General features: G+C 44.8%; 1 protein-coding gene across 1 annotated transcript; it reads left to right on the top strand.

Moving 5' to 3' along the window:
• Positions 1–13,902: 13,902 nt before the first annotated feature.
• LOC119352430 (heat shock 70 kDa protein BIP5-like) lies at positions 13,903–16,304 on the top strand. The gene is made up of 2 exons (XM_037619063.1): positions 13,903–14,612; positions 15,000–16,304. Exons 1-2 carry the CDS (start codon positions 13,903–13,905, stop codon positions 16,294–16,296), a joined length of 2,007 nt encoding a protein of 668 aa, XP_037474960.1. The 3' UTR covers positions 16,297–16,304.
• The last annotated feature ends 380 nt before the right edge of the window (positions 16,305–16,684 follow it).

Genomic DNA, 16,684 nt, shown 5'->3' with positions numbered 1-16,684 from the left:
GCGCGTGTAGGACCTTGAAGTAGATGTGTCTAGAGGGGGGGGGGTGATTAGACACTTAGTGCTAAAATTGCAATTTTTAGGCCTTTTTGGTTTGAGTGGAGTTTTAGGCACAATTTCAACATACACAATACATATCAAGCAAGCATGCAAAGAGTATATGAGCAGCGGAATGTAAAGCATGCAACTTGCAAGAATGTAAGGGGAAGGGTTTGGAGAATTCAAACGCAATTGGAGACCCGGATGTTTTTCCCGTGGTTCGGATAGGTGGTGCTATCCTACATCCACGTTGATGGAGACTTCAACCCACGAAGGGTAACGGTTGCGCGAGTCCACAGAGGGCTCCACCCACGAAGGGTAATGGTTGCGCGAGTCCATGGAGGGCTCCACCCACGAAGGGTCCACGAAGAAGCAACCACCCACGAAGGGTCCACGAAGAAGCAACCTTGTCTATCCCACCATGGTAATCGCCCACGAAGGACTTGCCTCACTAGTGGTAGATCTTCACGAAGTAGGCGATCTCCTTGCCCTTACAAACTCCTTGGTTCAACTCCACAATCTTGTCGGAGGCTCCCAAGTAACACCTAGCCAATCTACGAGACACCACTCTCCAAGAAGTAACAAATGGTGTGTTGATGATGAACTCCTTGCTCATGTGCTTCAAATGATAGTCTCCCCAACACTCAACTCTCTCTCATAGGATTTGGAGCTGGTGGAAAGAAGGTTTGAGTGGAAAGCAACTTGGGGAAAGCTAGAGATCAAGATTCATATGGTAGGAATGGAATATCTTGGCCTCAACACATGAGTAGGTAGTTCTCTCTCAAAAATAGGATGCTGGAAGTGTAGGCTTAGTCTGATGGCTCTCTCCACGAATGAAGAGGAGGTGGAGGGGTATATATATCCTCCATACAAAATCCAACCGTTACACACAGTTTTCCAATCTCGGTGGGACCGAATCAACAAACTCGGTCGGACTGGAAAGGTAAACCTAGTGACTGTTAGAGATTTTCGGTGGGACTGACATGCAACTCGGTAGGACCGATATGGTTAGGGTCTGGGCATAACGTAATCTCGGTGAGACCGATTACACAAACTCGGTGAGACCGAGTTTGGTAATAAGATAACCAGAGAGTTGGTCAGGTAAACTCGGTGGGACCGATTTGCTCTTTCGGTGAGACCGAAAAGTTACAAAAAGGAAACACTGAATTTTCATTGCAATCTCGGTGGGACCGATCCGCTCTTTCGGTGAGACCGAAAAGTTACGAAAGGGAAACAGAGAGTTTGCAATCCCATCTCGGTGAGACCGAGATCCCTATCGGTAGAACCGAATTGCTAGGGTTTGGCAGTGGCTTATGACAAGTGAAACTCGGTGGCGCCGGATAGGAATAATCGGTAGGTCCGAGTTTGGCTTTGGGTTTAGGTCATATGTGGAAGAGGGAAAGTAGCTGAGGATTTTGGAGCATATCATTAAGCATATGAAGCAAGAGGCTCATTAAGCAACACCTCATCCCTCCTTGATAGTATTGGCTTTTCCTATGGACTCAATGTGATCTTGGATCACTAAAATGTAAAATGAAGAGTCTTGAGCTTGAAGCTTTAGCCAATCCTTTGTCCTTAGCATCTTGAAGGAGTTCCCACAACCTTTAGTCCATGCCACTCCATTGTTGAACTTATCTGAAACATGCTAGATAGAAATGTTAGTCCAACAAGAGATATGTTGTCATCAATTATCAAAACCACCTAGGGAGCACTTGTGCTTTCAATCTCCCCCTTTTTGGTAATTGATGGCAACATACATCAAAGCTTTAGATAAAGATATAAAGAACAGCAAGTAAAGCTTTGGAAGGACATGTAACAAGCATAGGCTCCCCCTACATGTATGCACTCATGTAAATATGAAATATAGAGGCATGTGAGAGCATAACCATGACAGAGTAGGCAATGTGTTACATGTATCTTGGCCATATGCATCAGAGCAAAAGATTATCAAGGAAAATACCTTCATGTTCATGAGTCCTTCTTGCAAACAGTATGTACATAAGCAAGAACTCCTCATACTCATGATTTTGATGCATATACTTACCTTGTGGTCTTGAGTTGGCTTAGGATGGAATGAACCTGCACAAACAAAGTAAGATAACACAGGTACATCCACTAGCCAGAGAAACAAAAGAAACCACAAGAACACCAAGACTGGGATGACATGTAGAGAGTGAGTACAAGGTACCACATTGGATTCAACATGTCCCCAAGAATAAAGATATGCAATGAATTTGACTGATTTCTTTCCCTTAGGTGTCTTGCTCCCCCTGAATCTTACATGGGATATTGGGAGAAGATAGGGAACAGAAAATTAGAGCTGAAAGATACAAATGGATAGAACTTAATGCAAATACATATCAACATGTCTTTCCCCCTAAAAAGACATGTGACATCTCTCCTCTTGAACATCAAGCACCTGGGACATCTGGGATCCTTGAGTATTCTCTCTCCCTGGAAGTCTCTCTCTCCCCCTTAATACTTTCTCTCTTGTAGGTTTGGTCCTTGAGACTTTTTCTCTCCCTTGATGTGATCTCTCTCTCCTACAAGCTTTGATGTGATCTCTCTCCCCCCTTTGACATCAATTTCCAAGAAGGGCTTTCTGGAATCCGTCGTATAGGTTTGGTCCTTGAGACTCAGCACAAAGCTATGGATAAAACTGTGATGCTTGTAGAGGACAAGATTCATTGAGTAGAGCTGGATCAGAAGAAATATAGAACAAGTGGCAAACTGTTTTTCCTGTTGCGAAGTTGGTGGCACCGAGTGGTATGTTTCAGTGGCACCGAAAAGATTCGGTTGGACCGAAAATTACAAGTCGGTGAAACCGAGTTTACATAGAGAAAAACATTTGTCACCTCAGCTCACTAGACATGTAGGATCTCACAAAGATTTGCAATGAATTACCTGAAGGATTTGCAAGGAATTGAATGCAGAAAATGCAGAACATAAACAGAAAGAAAAGAGAAGAAACTGAAAGATCTAGATGAAGTGTTTTTTTGAAAAAGAGAAAGAAACTAAACATGCATGAGACAAATGCAATAACACAGAAAAGAACACAAGAGAACTTCATCTAGAGTTGGGCGGTGACATAGTCACCTATGTTAGAGTATATTGACTTAGGAGTCAAGTGAGAACACTTGATCATAGGTCATACTCATCGTTTAAGATCAAAATGGCGTTACCATTTTTCGTTTAAGCATCTTGATGTATTCACATCTTGTTGAGTTGCTTTGACTCATGTCTTGGAGTAAAGCTTCTCTAAGATGGAATAACATACCTTGGGTGGTGGTGTGGTTCTTGCTCATGTAGTTGAACTTGTGTGGGTGCTCAAGGTTGATGTAGCTCATCAAGAGTTGGGAGCACCACTTGGAGTTTGAGTTCATCTACCTACATGGGTTAGTTCTTGCAAGGAAGAGCACTTGTGTATCCAAAAATGACAATCATGAAGCTCAACATAGAATTTGTCAAAGGATATGTTTGAATGGTTTTGTGCTTCCTTGTCTTCAACCACCATTGTGTAGAGTCTTGGTGATGTAGAGATTGCTCAAGATGTGAGTGAGTCGCAATCTCATGGAATTAGATTCAACCAAGCACCTACATGGGTTAGACAACATGCAAGGTGCAAATATATCCAAGACATAAGATAGTTATCATAAGAGATATATCATGGATTAGTCATAAGCTCATGTCTTGCATGTATCCAATGGAGTTTCTACTCCAAGTTCGAAGCATCAATGATGTTCAATTCTCCTCTCAACCTGCAAAACACTTTCTCATCAAGAGGTTTAGTAAATATATCCGCTAATTGCTTATCGGTGCGAACATGCTTAAGATCAATGTCACCCTTAGCAACATGATCTCGAAAGAAATGATGACGAACTTCAATATGCTTAGTTCGAGAATGTTGTACAGGATTATGACCAATTTTGATAGCACTTTCATTGTCACAAAGCAGTGGAACATGTTTCACATAAATCCCATAATCTTTAAGAGTTTGGGTCATCCAAAGTAATTGAGCACAACATCAACCAGCGGCAATGTATTCCGCTTCAGCGGTGGATAAGGATACCGAGTTTTGTTTCTTGGAAGACCAAGACACAAGAGATCTACCAAGAAATTGACAAGTACCCGAAGTGGACTTTCTATTAATCTTGTCTCCGGCATAATCCGAGTCGGAATAGCCAACAAGATCAAAAGAAGACCTCTTAGGATACCAAATGCCAAAATTTGGTGTATGGATTAAATATCTCACTATCCTTTTCACAGCCTTAAGATGACATTCTTTAGGAGCAGCTTGATATCGTGCACACATGCACACACTTAGCATAATATTGGGACGTGAAGCACATAGGTATAACAATGAACCAATCATAGAGCGATAAACCTTTTGATCAACCGGTTCACCATCTTTGGTCAAATCATTATGTCCACTAGTAGGCATGGGTGTAGACATACCTTTGCATTCTTGCATATTGAACTTCTTGAATAAGTCCTTGGTGTACTTTGTTTGAGAGACAAATGTACCTTCCTTAGTTTGCTTGATTTGCAAACCGAGAAAGAATTTGAGTTCACTCATCATAGACATCTCAAACTTCTCTGACATTAGCTTTCCAAACTTTTCACTAAAGAGAGGGTTAGTTGAACCAAATATGATATCATCAACATAAATTTGGCATACAAATAGTTCTCCATTAACCCTTTTAGTAAAAAGAGTAGAATCAATTTTACCAATTTCAAAACCACTTGTAGTAAGGAACTTGGTCAAGCATTTATACCATGCTCTAGGAGCTTGTTTAAGACCATAAAGAGCTTTGTGAAGTTTGTAAACATGATTTGGTTTCTTAGGATTGATAAAGCCGGGAGGTTGTTTGACATAAACTTCCTCCTCTATTTCACCATTTAGAAAAGCACTTTTAATGTCCATTTGGTACAAGGTGATATTATGGTGATTAGCATAGGCAAGTAAGATGCGAATGGACTCAAGTCTAGCAACGGGAGCATATGTCTCACCATAGTCCATACCTTCGACTTGTGTGTACCCTTGGGCGACGAGACGTGCTTTGTTGCGAACCACTTGTCCATCTTCATCTCTCTTGTTGCGAAACACCCATTTGGTACCAATGATGTTGTGGTTGTTGTCGGTCTTCTCAACCAATGGCCAAACTTGGTTTCTCTCAAAATTGTGTAGCTCTTCATGCATAGCGTTTATCCCATCCGGATCTTCCAATGCTTCTTCAACCTTCATAGGTTCAATGCTAGAGATGAATGAATAGTTTTCACAAAAGTTAGCTAAACGAGTTTTTGAGCGAGTGATTCTCCCGATTTGTATATCATTGAGGATTTGCTCGACGGGATGATCTTTGGCAATTCTTGCTCGAACTCGTGAGAGCTTTTGCTTGGGTCTTCGTTGAACATCTTCTTCATCTTGTTCTTCTTCTTGGCCTTCTTCATTGTTGACGTCGTCGTTCACTTGTCGTGGTGGAGAAAGAGGTTGTTGATGTTCGTCTTGATGCATTTCCTTGTCTTCTTCATCTTGGTGTGTCCCACTTGTGGATGCTTCTGTGTCGATTCTTGGTTCACCTTGTCGTGAAGTAGAAGCTTCCACTTGGATGGATGAAGTACTCTCCTTCACCTCCGTCGGACGAATTTTGCCAATGGACAAGTCTTGGATTGCTTCTGAAGGGTCTTTGTCTCCTACGTCAATTGGCAATTGCTCTACTTGCGAGCCATTAGATTCATCAAACTTCACATCTACCGTCTCTTCAACCTTTCGGGTGAAATTTTTGTAGACACGGTAAGTGTGAGAGTTTGAGCCATAACCAAGTAGAAAACCTTCATGAGATTTAGGAGCAAACTTTGAACGACGGTGCTTATCAAGAATGTAGCACTTTGAGCCGAATACTCGAAAGTATCCAACTTGGGGTTTGTTACCGGTGAGAAGCTCGTATGCCGTCTTGCCGAGTAGCTTGTGAAGATATAAGCGATTTTTTGCGTGACAAGCTGTCTCAACCGCTTCTGCCCAAAAGTGCTTCGGCGTCTTGTATTCATCAAGCATCGTTCTTGCCATTTCGATGAGCGTCCGGTTCTTCCTTTCAACAACTCCATTTTGTTGAGGTGTGTACGTAGCCGGGAACTTGTGTGAAATCCCTTCTTCGTCAAGAAAGGTGTCCACATTTGCGTTCTTGAACTCCGTTACATTGTCACTCCGAACCTTCTTGATCTTCACGTCAAACTGATTTTGGGCCTTCCTAGCGAAGTTTCTGAAGATCTTCTGGACCTGCGACTTGTCATTAAGAAAGAACACCCACGTAAATCTTGAAAAATCATCAACTATAACTAGACCAAAAGAATTTCCACCGAGACTCTTGTAGGCGTTGGGACCAAAAAGATCCATGTGAAGTAGCTCGAGTGGCCTTCTTGTGGTCATGATGTTCTTCACGGGATGCCTTCCTCCAACCTGTTTACCTGCTTGACAAGTACTGCAAAGTTTATCCTTATCAAATATGACATCGTTAACTCCAAGGATATGATTTCCTTTAATAAGCTTGTCAAGGTTTCTCATGCCAACGTGACCTAGTCGTCTATGCCACAACCATCCTTTTGAGGATTTAGCAACAAAGCAAGTTTTAGGTTGTGCCTTTTTAGAGAAATTGACAATGTAAAGATCACCTCTACGCATATCCGTAAAGACCATTTTATGATTGTCTCCACGAAATACTTGGCAATCTACCTCAGTAAACAGGACATTCAAACCGAAATCAGCAAGTCTAGATACTGAAAGTAAGTTGTAGCCGAGAGATTCAACGAGCATGACATTTTGAATGGAACTATCATGTGAGATGGCCACCTTACCAAGGCCAACCACTTTACCCTTTGAATTATCACCAAAGGTGACATATTTTCGAGGGCCGTCATTTTCAGCAAGCTCACAAAACATCTCTTCATCTCCGGTCATATGATCAGTACATCCACTATCAAGAACCCATTCCTTTCCTCCCCGAAGATTTGCCATAAGACCAAAATGTCTCATTACAGATCGAAGTCACTATCATCATCATCATCATTTTATCCATGTTCATCATGATCTTGTGACTCATCATTTCCTAGAGAGGGTAATTCATTAGATAAATGATCATCAAAGTGGTCACTTTTATGAATTCTTATAGCTTCGAATATGATATCACTAATGATTCCAACATCTCCTTTAGCATGCTTAAGATTGGTAAGTTCATATAGACAATTACCAAAACTAGGATCACTAGAGTTCATCTTACTCAAGGCAATAGATTTATGGAGAATTTCATCCAAAGTTTTCAAGGAATGATCGGGAAATCGTTCCTCAAGAAATTTCCATATAGTATAGGCACAATTAAGAGTAGGCAAACTAGCAATCAAATTTTTGGGAAATCCTCTAATGATGAGCTCAATAGTTCTAAGATTGCGAATCATGTCAATATCTTCATCTAGGGTAGGATGCAAAGGATCAATATGAGGTGCACAAGGGCTAGCAATATACTTGTTCAAATGATATTGATTGAAAATTACAAGCATCTCATTTTTCCACTCATGAAAATACTCTCCATCAAGAATAGGCACTCTATGTCTAAGACTCCCAAAGGTAGACACATCCATCTTCCTCCAATGGTGATTAAACCAAGGCAATGGAGACCAAAGCTCTGATACCACTTGTAGGACCTTGAAGTAGATGTGTCTAGAGGGGGGTGATTACACACTTAGTGCTAAAGTTGCAATTTTTAGGCCTTTTTGGTTTGAGTGGAGTTTTAGGCACAATTTCAACATACACAATACATATCAAGCAAGCATGCAAAGAGTATATGAGCAGCGGAATGTAAAGCATGCAACTTGCAAGAATGTAAGGGGAAGGGTTTGGAGAATTCAAACGCAATTGGAGACCCGGATGTTTTCCCGTGGTTCGGATAGGTGGTGCTATCCTACATCCACGTTGATGGAGACTTCAACCCATGAAGGGTAACGGTTGCGCGAGTCCACAGAGGGCTCCATCCACGAAGGGTAACGGTTGCGCGAGTCCACGGAGGGCTCCACCCACGAAGGGTCCACGAAGAAGCAACCACCCATGAAGGGTCCACGGAGAAGCAACCTTGTCTATCCCACCATGGCCATCGCCCACGAAGGACTTGCCTCACTAGCGGTAGATCTTCACGAAGTAGGCGATCTCCTTGCCCTTACAAACTCCTTGGTTCAACTCCACAATCTTGTCGGAGGCTCCCAAGTAACACCTAGCCAATCTAGGAGACACCACTCTCCAAGAAGTAACAAATGGTGTGTTAATGATGAACTCCTTGCTCCTGTGCTTCAAATGATAGTCTCCCCAACACTCAACTCTCTCTCATAGGATTTGGATCTGGTGGAAAGAAGGTTTGAGTGGAAAGCAACTTGGGGAAAGCTAGAGATCAAGATTCATATGGTAGGAATGGAATATCTTGGCCTCAACACATGAGTAGGTAGTTCTCTCTCAAAAATAGGATGCTGGAAGTGTAGGCTTAGTCTGATGGCTCTCGCCACGAATGAAGAGGAGGTGGAGGGGTATATATAGCCTCCATACAAAATCCAACTGTTACACATAGTTTTCCAATCTCGGTGGGACCGAATCAACAAACTCGGTCGGACCGAAAAGGTAAACCTAGTGACCGTTAGAGATTTTCGATGGGACTGACATGCAACTCGGTAGGACCGATATGGTTAGGGTTTGGGCATAATGTAATCTCGGTGAGACCGATTACACAAACTCGGTGAGACCGAGTTTGGTAATAAGCTAACCAGAGAGTTGGTCAGGTAAACTCGGTGGGACCGATTTGCTCTTTCGGTGAGACCGAAAAGTTACAAAAAGGAAACACTGAATTTTCATTGCAATCTCGGTGGGACCGATCCGCTCTTTCGGTGAGACCGAAAAGTTATGAAAGGGAAACAGAGAGTTTGCAATCCCATCTCGGTGAGACCGAGATACCTATCGGTAGAACCGAATTGCTAGGGTTTGGCAGTGGCTTATGACAAGTGAAACTCGGTGGTGCCGGATAGGAATAATCGGTAGGTCCGAGTTTGGCTTTGGGTTTAGGTCATATGTGGAAGTGGGAAAGTAGCTGAGGATTTTGGAGCATATCATTAAGCACATGAAGCAAGAGGCTCATTAAGCAACACCTCATCCCTCCTTGATAGTATTGGCTTTTCCTATGGACTCAATGTGATCTTGGATCACTAAAATGTAAAATGAAGAGTCTTGAGCTTGAAGCTTTAGCCAATCCTTTGTCCTTAGCATCTTGAAGGAGTTCCCACAACCTTTAGTCCATGCCACTCCATTGTTGAACTTATCTGAAACATGCTAGATAGAAATGTTAGTCCAACAAGAGATATGTTGTCATCAATTATCAAAACCACCTAGGGAGCACTTGTGCTTTCAACGCGCCCCCGAGAGGTTGGATTGAGGACAATGTATGGCACTGTGGCTGCTGCAGGTAGATCCGCCGCGTCGCGTTGGGAGCGAAAGGGGAGGGTGCGAGGCGTCGGTTGATCGATTGCGGTCCCTGATCGGTCGTGTTGCCGGCCCCACGATTCCTCGTACGTGAATCGTTAGATCTCTCCCAGTGTCTTCCTTCCAAGCCTGTCACCTCCCCTGCAAAAACAGAAAAAAACACCACCCTCGTACTTGCGCCGCCTAGGTCGACTCGCAGCATGCCACGCGCCCGTCGCGATGCTATCACAATGCTTTGCAGGAGGGCCGCTCCGACGTGGTGGCCATTGTCGTCGAGCCTGGACTTGCAACAAGTTGTGTCTCCATCACAGCATCGCGTTCCTCCGTATGCACTAGCCCCTCACCCCCACGACGTTGATGCAAAAAGCCGGTCATAGCTTTGCCGTCAACGGTTGTAGCTCTGCTATCCACGACCACACCACCACCGTCAACAGTTGCAGCTTTGTCATCCTCGGTCACAGCACCACTAACAACGATTACTGCTCCATCGTCGCTGTTTGCAGCACATCCATCGATGGTTGCAACATCGCTCGATTGTCACTGTAATGCCGGTGATCGCCGTTTGTTGAGATCCCAGCACCATCGTGCATCCGTTGTAGCTCCTCGCATCGTTGGTTGCAACATCAGCCATCTCATGTGTGCACGCCTATTGGCAGGTTTGTTAGCGCAAGACTCGCACCACTGACCAATAAATTTTGTCCTGAGTAAAAAACCCGAAGTTGGACCACATTTCTGATACAGGTGCAGATATCTGGGCTATCAAATAAATACATCATTATAAATATAGTTCACGAAGGATATACTTTTTTTGAGTTGTCATCATGTTGATTGATATTGTAAAAATATATGGTTTTTCTATAAAAACTTAGTCGAACTTAGAAATCCTCGGGTTACACTAAACGTACACGGCTTATATTTAAAACTAGGGCGGGTGGTGGGCGTAGTTTTTACCTTAAAATTTCACTCTAGACTTAAAGCTAATCTAAACCAGATTTATATTTGGTCAAAACCTGTCTGAATCTTATTCTAGAAATAACTTGTCTGAATCCAATGGAATTTAGCTGAGATAGCTCCCAAATATTTTCCTCAAAATCCCAAAATACCGGTGACGTCCATATAGGATTTTCGAGCCATACTTATCAGATATATTTGGAATTTCCTATTTTTCAGGGAGGCCCGAATTAAGTTTGAATAAACCTCTTGGGGCATATTCATAAGAGAGATATTTATACATGCAATAGCCTGCATCTTCTCAAAAACTGTAATAGCCTGAAAAGTAGGGCCAGGAACGGATTCTATTTCTGAGATTGTAAAAATAAAGATAAAAATGAGTATGAGAAAATTAATAGTATTAAGTTCATAAGGAATAACAAAACCTTAACTGGAGATTTTAGTTCCACAAGATTTAATATGAATTAATATAAATTGGAAGTAGCAATTGAGTTCGATTTACCCATCCAACTACATCATATAATTTTAGAACTAGGCATATTAAAATAATATGCATATATGATTTTTCCCACAATATTTAGATTTAGATTTCTATTGTTTGGAGACATTTTATTTTTCAGTCATCAGTAGTAAATGAATTCAAAATTTATTTACTACTCCCTTCGTTTTTATTTACTCTGCATATTAGAGTTGACTGAAGTCAAACTTCATAAAGTTTGACCAAGTTTATAGAAAACAATATAGACATTTATCATAATAAATCTATACGATGTGAAAGTACATTTAATAATAAATCTAATGTTGTTGATTTGTTATTGTATATCTTAATATTTTTGTATATAAACTTGGTCAAAGTTTGTAAAGCTTGACTTTGACCAAAGCTAATATGTGAACTAAATAAAAATGGAGGGAGTATTATTTTTGTTTTCTAATTTTGTTGGCACTGACTTGACCCAAGGACGTTGTATACAAGAGGACGTTGGACATAAAATTAACTTAGCACCACCATCAAATTCACAACTTGACCATTGTATATGGGAGATTGTTGGACATAACCACACCATAAAAACATTCACAGATTTGTAACTCGGAAGCACGAACTAAACCATTTCTGGGTTATTAAAATGGAACAGTTCACCCATATAAACAAGGAAGCCTGAAACTGCCACCTGAGCTTGAAGTGTTCATCAGATCGAAGGCATGTTTGGGAGCTTGCAGTTCTAGGGGCAGAACAATGACACAGATGAAGACAAAGCATTCTATAGGTGGGTCATCATCGGAGATGGGAGGCGGAACAAGCGGTGACTCCTTGCCAACGGATGGTGGACGACATCAAGCGGGGCGATGGTTGACTGTAGAACAATGATGCACAAGGAGGGGGTGTATCGGTGAAGTTGCATTTAGTACCCATGTGTGGTTTTGGTAACTAATGGCAATTCCTATGGACATGCTTGTCATTGATATGCATTTGAAGTAAAAATCCAAAGGAAATGCATGAAAATTATTGTGTGGATTGATGAAAGCCATCAAGATAAAGACATCATTAAGTGTTGGTAATGATTGGAAATTCCTATGGAACAACCATTGTATTGAGATATGTTACATATGTGATGCATGAAGGAGATTGGATCAAGTTGGAATGAATTCCATCAAGACCAAGATATGCATTAAGATCACTGAGTTCTAGTGATGAATATATTATAAGCAAAGAAATAGACTCCGAAGTATCAAGCTTAAGTTATGTGGTTGAATCAATAATCAAGATGTAGTCCATGTGATGTACAAGAAGTGACCAAGATGGCATTTATTGAAGGAACTCAACGACATGCTTAGGCTTATGAGTTCAGTCATGATGGATCAAGATCTTGAGAGAATGATTTAAGAGCGGAATTGTATATATGTCTTGAAGATGAGATTATGATTAACTCATATGTTGAGTGATGGTTGATCAAGTTATGAAGGAAGTAATTCAAGTGAAGTATCCTAAATCGAAGACCTCAATTGATTGGGAGTTACGGAGCAATTTGTCACACCTACATGGTGTTGTTCACACCACACATGGTTTCAGGCTTCCTTGTGCCACAAGGGATCTTAAAATGGACCATATCTATACTAGTGTGTGCTTGCTACTCTGTTGAACTTCAAATTAGCCGTTCATCGCATATCGCTTTTCGATTTTCTGTTGTGATTTCAACGTGGACTGCATGAACATTTTCTTTTTCATGGACATGAACAAATGTGGATTTTAAACAAGTTACTCTCGCCTCAACGTTTCTTGTCCTGAACTAGGAAAATGGGAGAGTATTCAAAAAGAAATTGTTGAGTTGCACACATATGTGCCCAAACAGACTTGTCACACACATACATACTGATGCTTTCATCGTAGAAGACAATAAATCTAAAATTTGTGTTTGGCAAAGATAGATTGTAAAGAATATCCGGTTCACTCAAAGTAAGGAAGAAACTGAAAATTTTGACCATCGTCAGCTCAGGTCACAGTTTGTTGCCGAGAATGTAAGCATTTCTTCAGTATTTTAAAAAAACAGGTCAAGTGTGAAGATAATTTTGTGCTGTGATTGAAGAAAATCAGGTCACGAAGTTGCCTGTTGAAATGATGTTGTATGAATCCAAGTGTTTGGCTGTCTATATCCAAACAATGTCACATACAACTCTTTTGACGCAGCGTCCTTCAAATTCAGCGATACACTCCATTGATCCTACAGTGCACCCTTGAATTCAAAATAGATTTGAATAAAATTTAAATTTGGTCAGAGATGATTTGAACCTAGTAAAATTCTAGACGACTTTTGGAATTTCTGAATTTTGAATCTGTTGGGCGATACCTGTCATCAGATAGTTATACACGTGTTGCCTGCGACATGGTGCCAGGAACGAATATTTTTGGGAGTGCCTAGGACTCATCTAGATGAGATATAATTTGGTCTCATTCACCTGAAAACAAAAACAGATAGAAATAGTACTACAAACCACGTCAGTACACACGCATCTTATAGTATCAATTCAATGGCTATAAAAGTGAATGAGACATAATTAAAACTCAGCTAGATAAGTTCTAGCAAAGCCGAATATTTTTTTGTTGGAATCATGATCGAACATCCTTGTTGACAGCCAACACGTCACGCAGCAGCCAGCCCGGTTCCCGCCAGCGTGTCATGAGCCCTCGCTGCCGTCCGATCGTGGAAACCAACGGCCCAGATGGACTCCCACGCGTGTCACCGCGCTCCCGAGGGACAGACCGCGTCGGAAGCAGCCTCCGATTCGTCCACGTCACGCCGTCGCTGTACGTAGGCATCTCTTCGCGCCATAAATAGCAGCCGCACCACGTCCTCGTCCTGCTACGTACTTGCAGTTAGCTTCGAAAAAGAGATCGATCGATCGCCGGCGCCATGGCTCGGGCGACGAAGTTGCACGGGCTACTGCTCGCGGTGCTGCTCCTTGCGGCCACGGCGGCTCCCCCGGCCGCGGCGGCGGCGGCGAAGGAGAAGGGCTCCGGCAACGGCAACGGCAACGGCGGGCCGGTGATCGGCATCGACCTGGGCACGACCTACTCGTGCGTGGCCGTGTACCGGAACGGGCGCGTGGAGATCATCGCCAACGACCAGGGCAACCGCATCACCCCCTCCTGGGTCGCCTTCACCGACTCCGGCGAGCGCCTCATCGGCGAGGCCGCCAAGAACCAGGCCGCCGCCAACCCGCTCCGCACCGTCTACGACGCCAAGCGACTCATCGGCAGGCAGTTCGTCGACGCCGAGGTGCAGCGGGACATGAAGCTGCTGCCGTTCAAGGTGGTGGACAAGAACGGCAAGCCGCACCTCGAGGTGGAGGTCAAGGCCGGCGACGTGCGGACGCTCAGCCCGGAGGAGGTGAGCGCCATGGTGCTCACCAGGATGAAGGAGACGGCTGAGGCGTATCTCGGCGAGAAGGTCCGGGACGCCGTCATCACCATCCCGGCCTACTTCAACGACGCGCAGCGCCAGGCCACCAAGGACGCCGGCGCCATCGCCGGCCTCAACGTCGTCCGCCTCATCAACGAGCCCACCGCCGCCGCCATCGCCTACGGCCTCGACAAGGTGGCCGACGGGAAGGAGCGGAACGTGCTCGTGTCAAGGTTTTGGTTACCAGTCGAAATTTCAAGATTTCCCATGGTTACCGCGTATTTCCGTGCCCCTCGGTAAATCGCCATACCGAGCAAAAAATACCAGTTTTTTGAAAATTTTGAATTTAAGCACTCGATTTACAGTAAAGTACGTAGGATCTAATTAATGCCATTAGAGTTGGTTCTGGCATGTTCGTAGCAACCTAGTTCCTGTTTTGAGAGGTCTCTGGTTCGAATATTTGTTCATTCACTTCTTTGAATTCAAAATTCAACTATAAAATTCGCTCGAAATATTCTCGGTATTTCTCGGTATTTGTCGGTAACCGTGGTAACCACATTTACCCGTCCCCCTCGGTAAAATTGCCTCATTCGGTAACCAAAACCTTGGCTCGTGTTCGACCTCGGCGGCGGCACCTTTGACGTCAGCGTGCTCGCGCTCGACGGCGGCGTCTTCGAGGTCCTTGCCACCAACGGCGACACCCATCTCGGAGGCGAGGACTTCGACCAGCGCGTCATGGACCACTTCATCCGGCTCGTCAAGCGGAAGCACGGCGTCGACATCTCCGGCGACGCGCGCGCTCTCGGCAAGCTTCGCCGCGAGTGCGAGCGCGCCAAGCGGGCGCTCAGCACCCAGCTCCAGGTCCGCGTGGAGGTCGAGTCGCTGGCCGACGGTGTCGACTTGTCGGAGCCGCTCACCCGGGCCCGCTTCGAGGAGCTCAACGCCGACCTCTTCCGCAAGGTCATGGCGCCCGTGAAGAAGGCCATGGCGGACGCCGGGCTGGCCAAGGGCGACGTCGACGAGGTGGTGCTTGTCGGCGGCAGCACCAGGATCCCCAAGGTGCAGCAGCTCCTCCGCGACTACTTCGGCGGCAAGGAACCCCACAAGGGCGTCAACCCCGACGAGGCCGTGGCCTACGGCGCGGCGGTGCAGGGCGGCATCGTGCGCGGCGACGCCAAGGAGGTTGTGGTGCTGGATGTGACGCCGCTGACGCTCGGCATCGAGACGGCCGGCGGCGTGATGGCGAGCGTGATCCCCCGGAACACGCCGATCCCGACCAAGAGAACCAAGATGTTCACCACGTACCAGGACAGGCAGACGACGGTGGCCATCACGGTGTTCGAGGGCGAGCGGAGCATGACAAAGGACAACCGGCTGCTGGGCAAGTTCGACCTCACCGGGATCGCGCCGGCGCCGAGGGGCACGCCGCAGATCGAGGTGACCTTGGAGGTGGACGTGAACGGCATCCTGCACGTGGGGGCGGCGGACAAGGGCACGGGCAGGTCGGAGAAGATCGAGATCAGCAGCGCCGGCCGTAGCATCTCGCAGGAGGAGATCGAGCGCATGGTGCAAGAGGCGGAGGAGTTCGCGGAGGAGGACAGAAAGGTGAGGGACAGGGTGGACGCGCGGAACAAGCTGGAGGCGTACGTTTACAGCACCCGGACGACGGCCGACGGCGAGCTGGGGGCCAAGATGGACGGCGACGACAGGGAGAGGGTCAGGGAGGCGGTAAGGGAGGCCGGCGAGTGGCTCGAGGCCAATCCGGACGCCGACCAGGACGACTACGCGGAGAAGCTCAAGGAGCTGGAGGATGTGTGCAGCCCCGCCTTCGCCGCTGCCTACCAGAACGCCGGGGGTGGCCATGACGGCGCCGCCGAGGAGGACGATGACCACGACGAGCTCTAAGATTTTACTAGGAGTTGCTGTTCATAGCTTAGTACGATTATTATGATTGAACTACGTACCGACTGACCAACACCCAAAGTCATAAATCTACATCGTGCATTGTTTGGCAAGAAAGATAACATAGTTCATTGTTTATATATTGTCGATTTTCCAAAAATTCCGATATTAATTTCCACGCGGTGGCTATATGTAAGTTGACTGAATTTTCATACTGGGTTAAGTTGACTGAATTTTCATATTTGGTAAGTCGATTTCATGGGGAGAGGAATTGTTGGAGGAAGAAAGCTGGAGGTAGAAGAATGAAGGTCGGTCGTTGGATCTTTATTTAGTCCAATGGCGGGTGGTGGCACAATAAGAGATGTAATAGTATATTGACAACATAGTATAT

This window comes from Triticum dicoccoides, chromosome 2A (assembly GCF_002162155.2).
Source record: "Triticum dicoccoides isolate Atlit2015 ecotype Zavitan chromosome 2A, WEW_v2.0, whole genome shotgun sequence".
NCBI lineage: Eukaryota > Viridiplantae > Streptophyta > Magnoliopsida > Poales > Poaceae > Triticum > Triticum dicoccoides.
The sequence above is the reverse complement of the archived record's forward strand: the minus strand, read 5'-3'. Positions and strand labels throughout refer to the sequence as shown.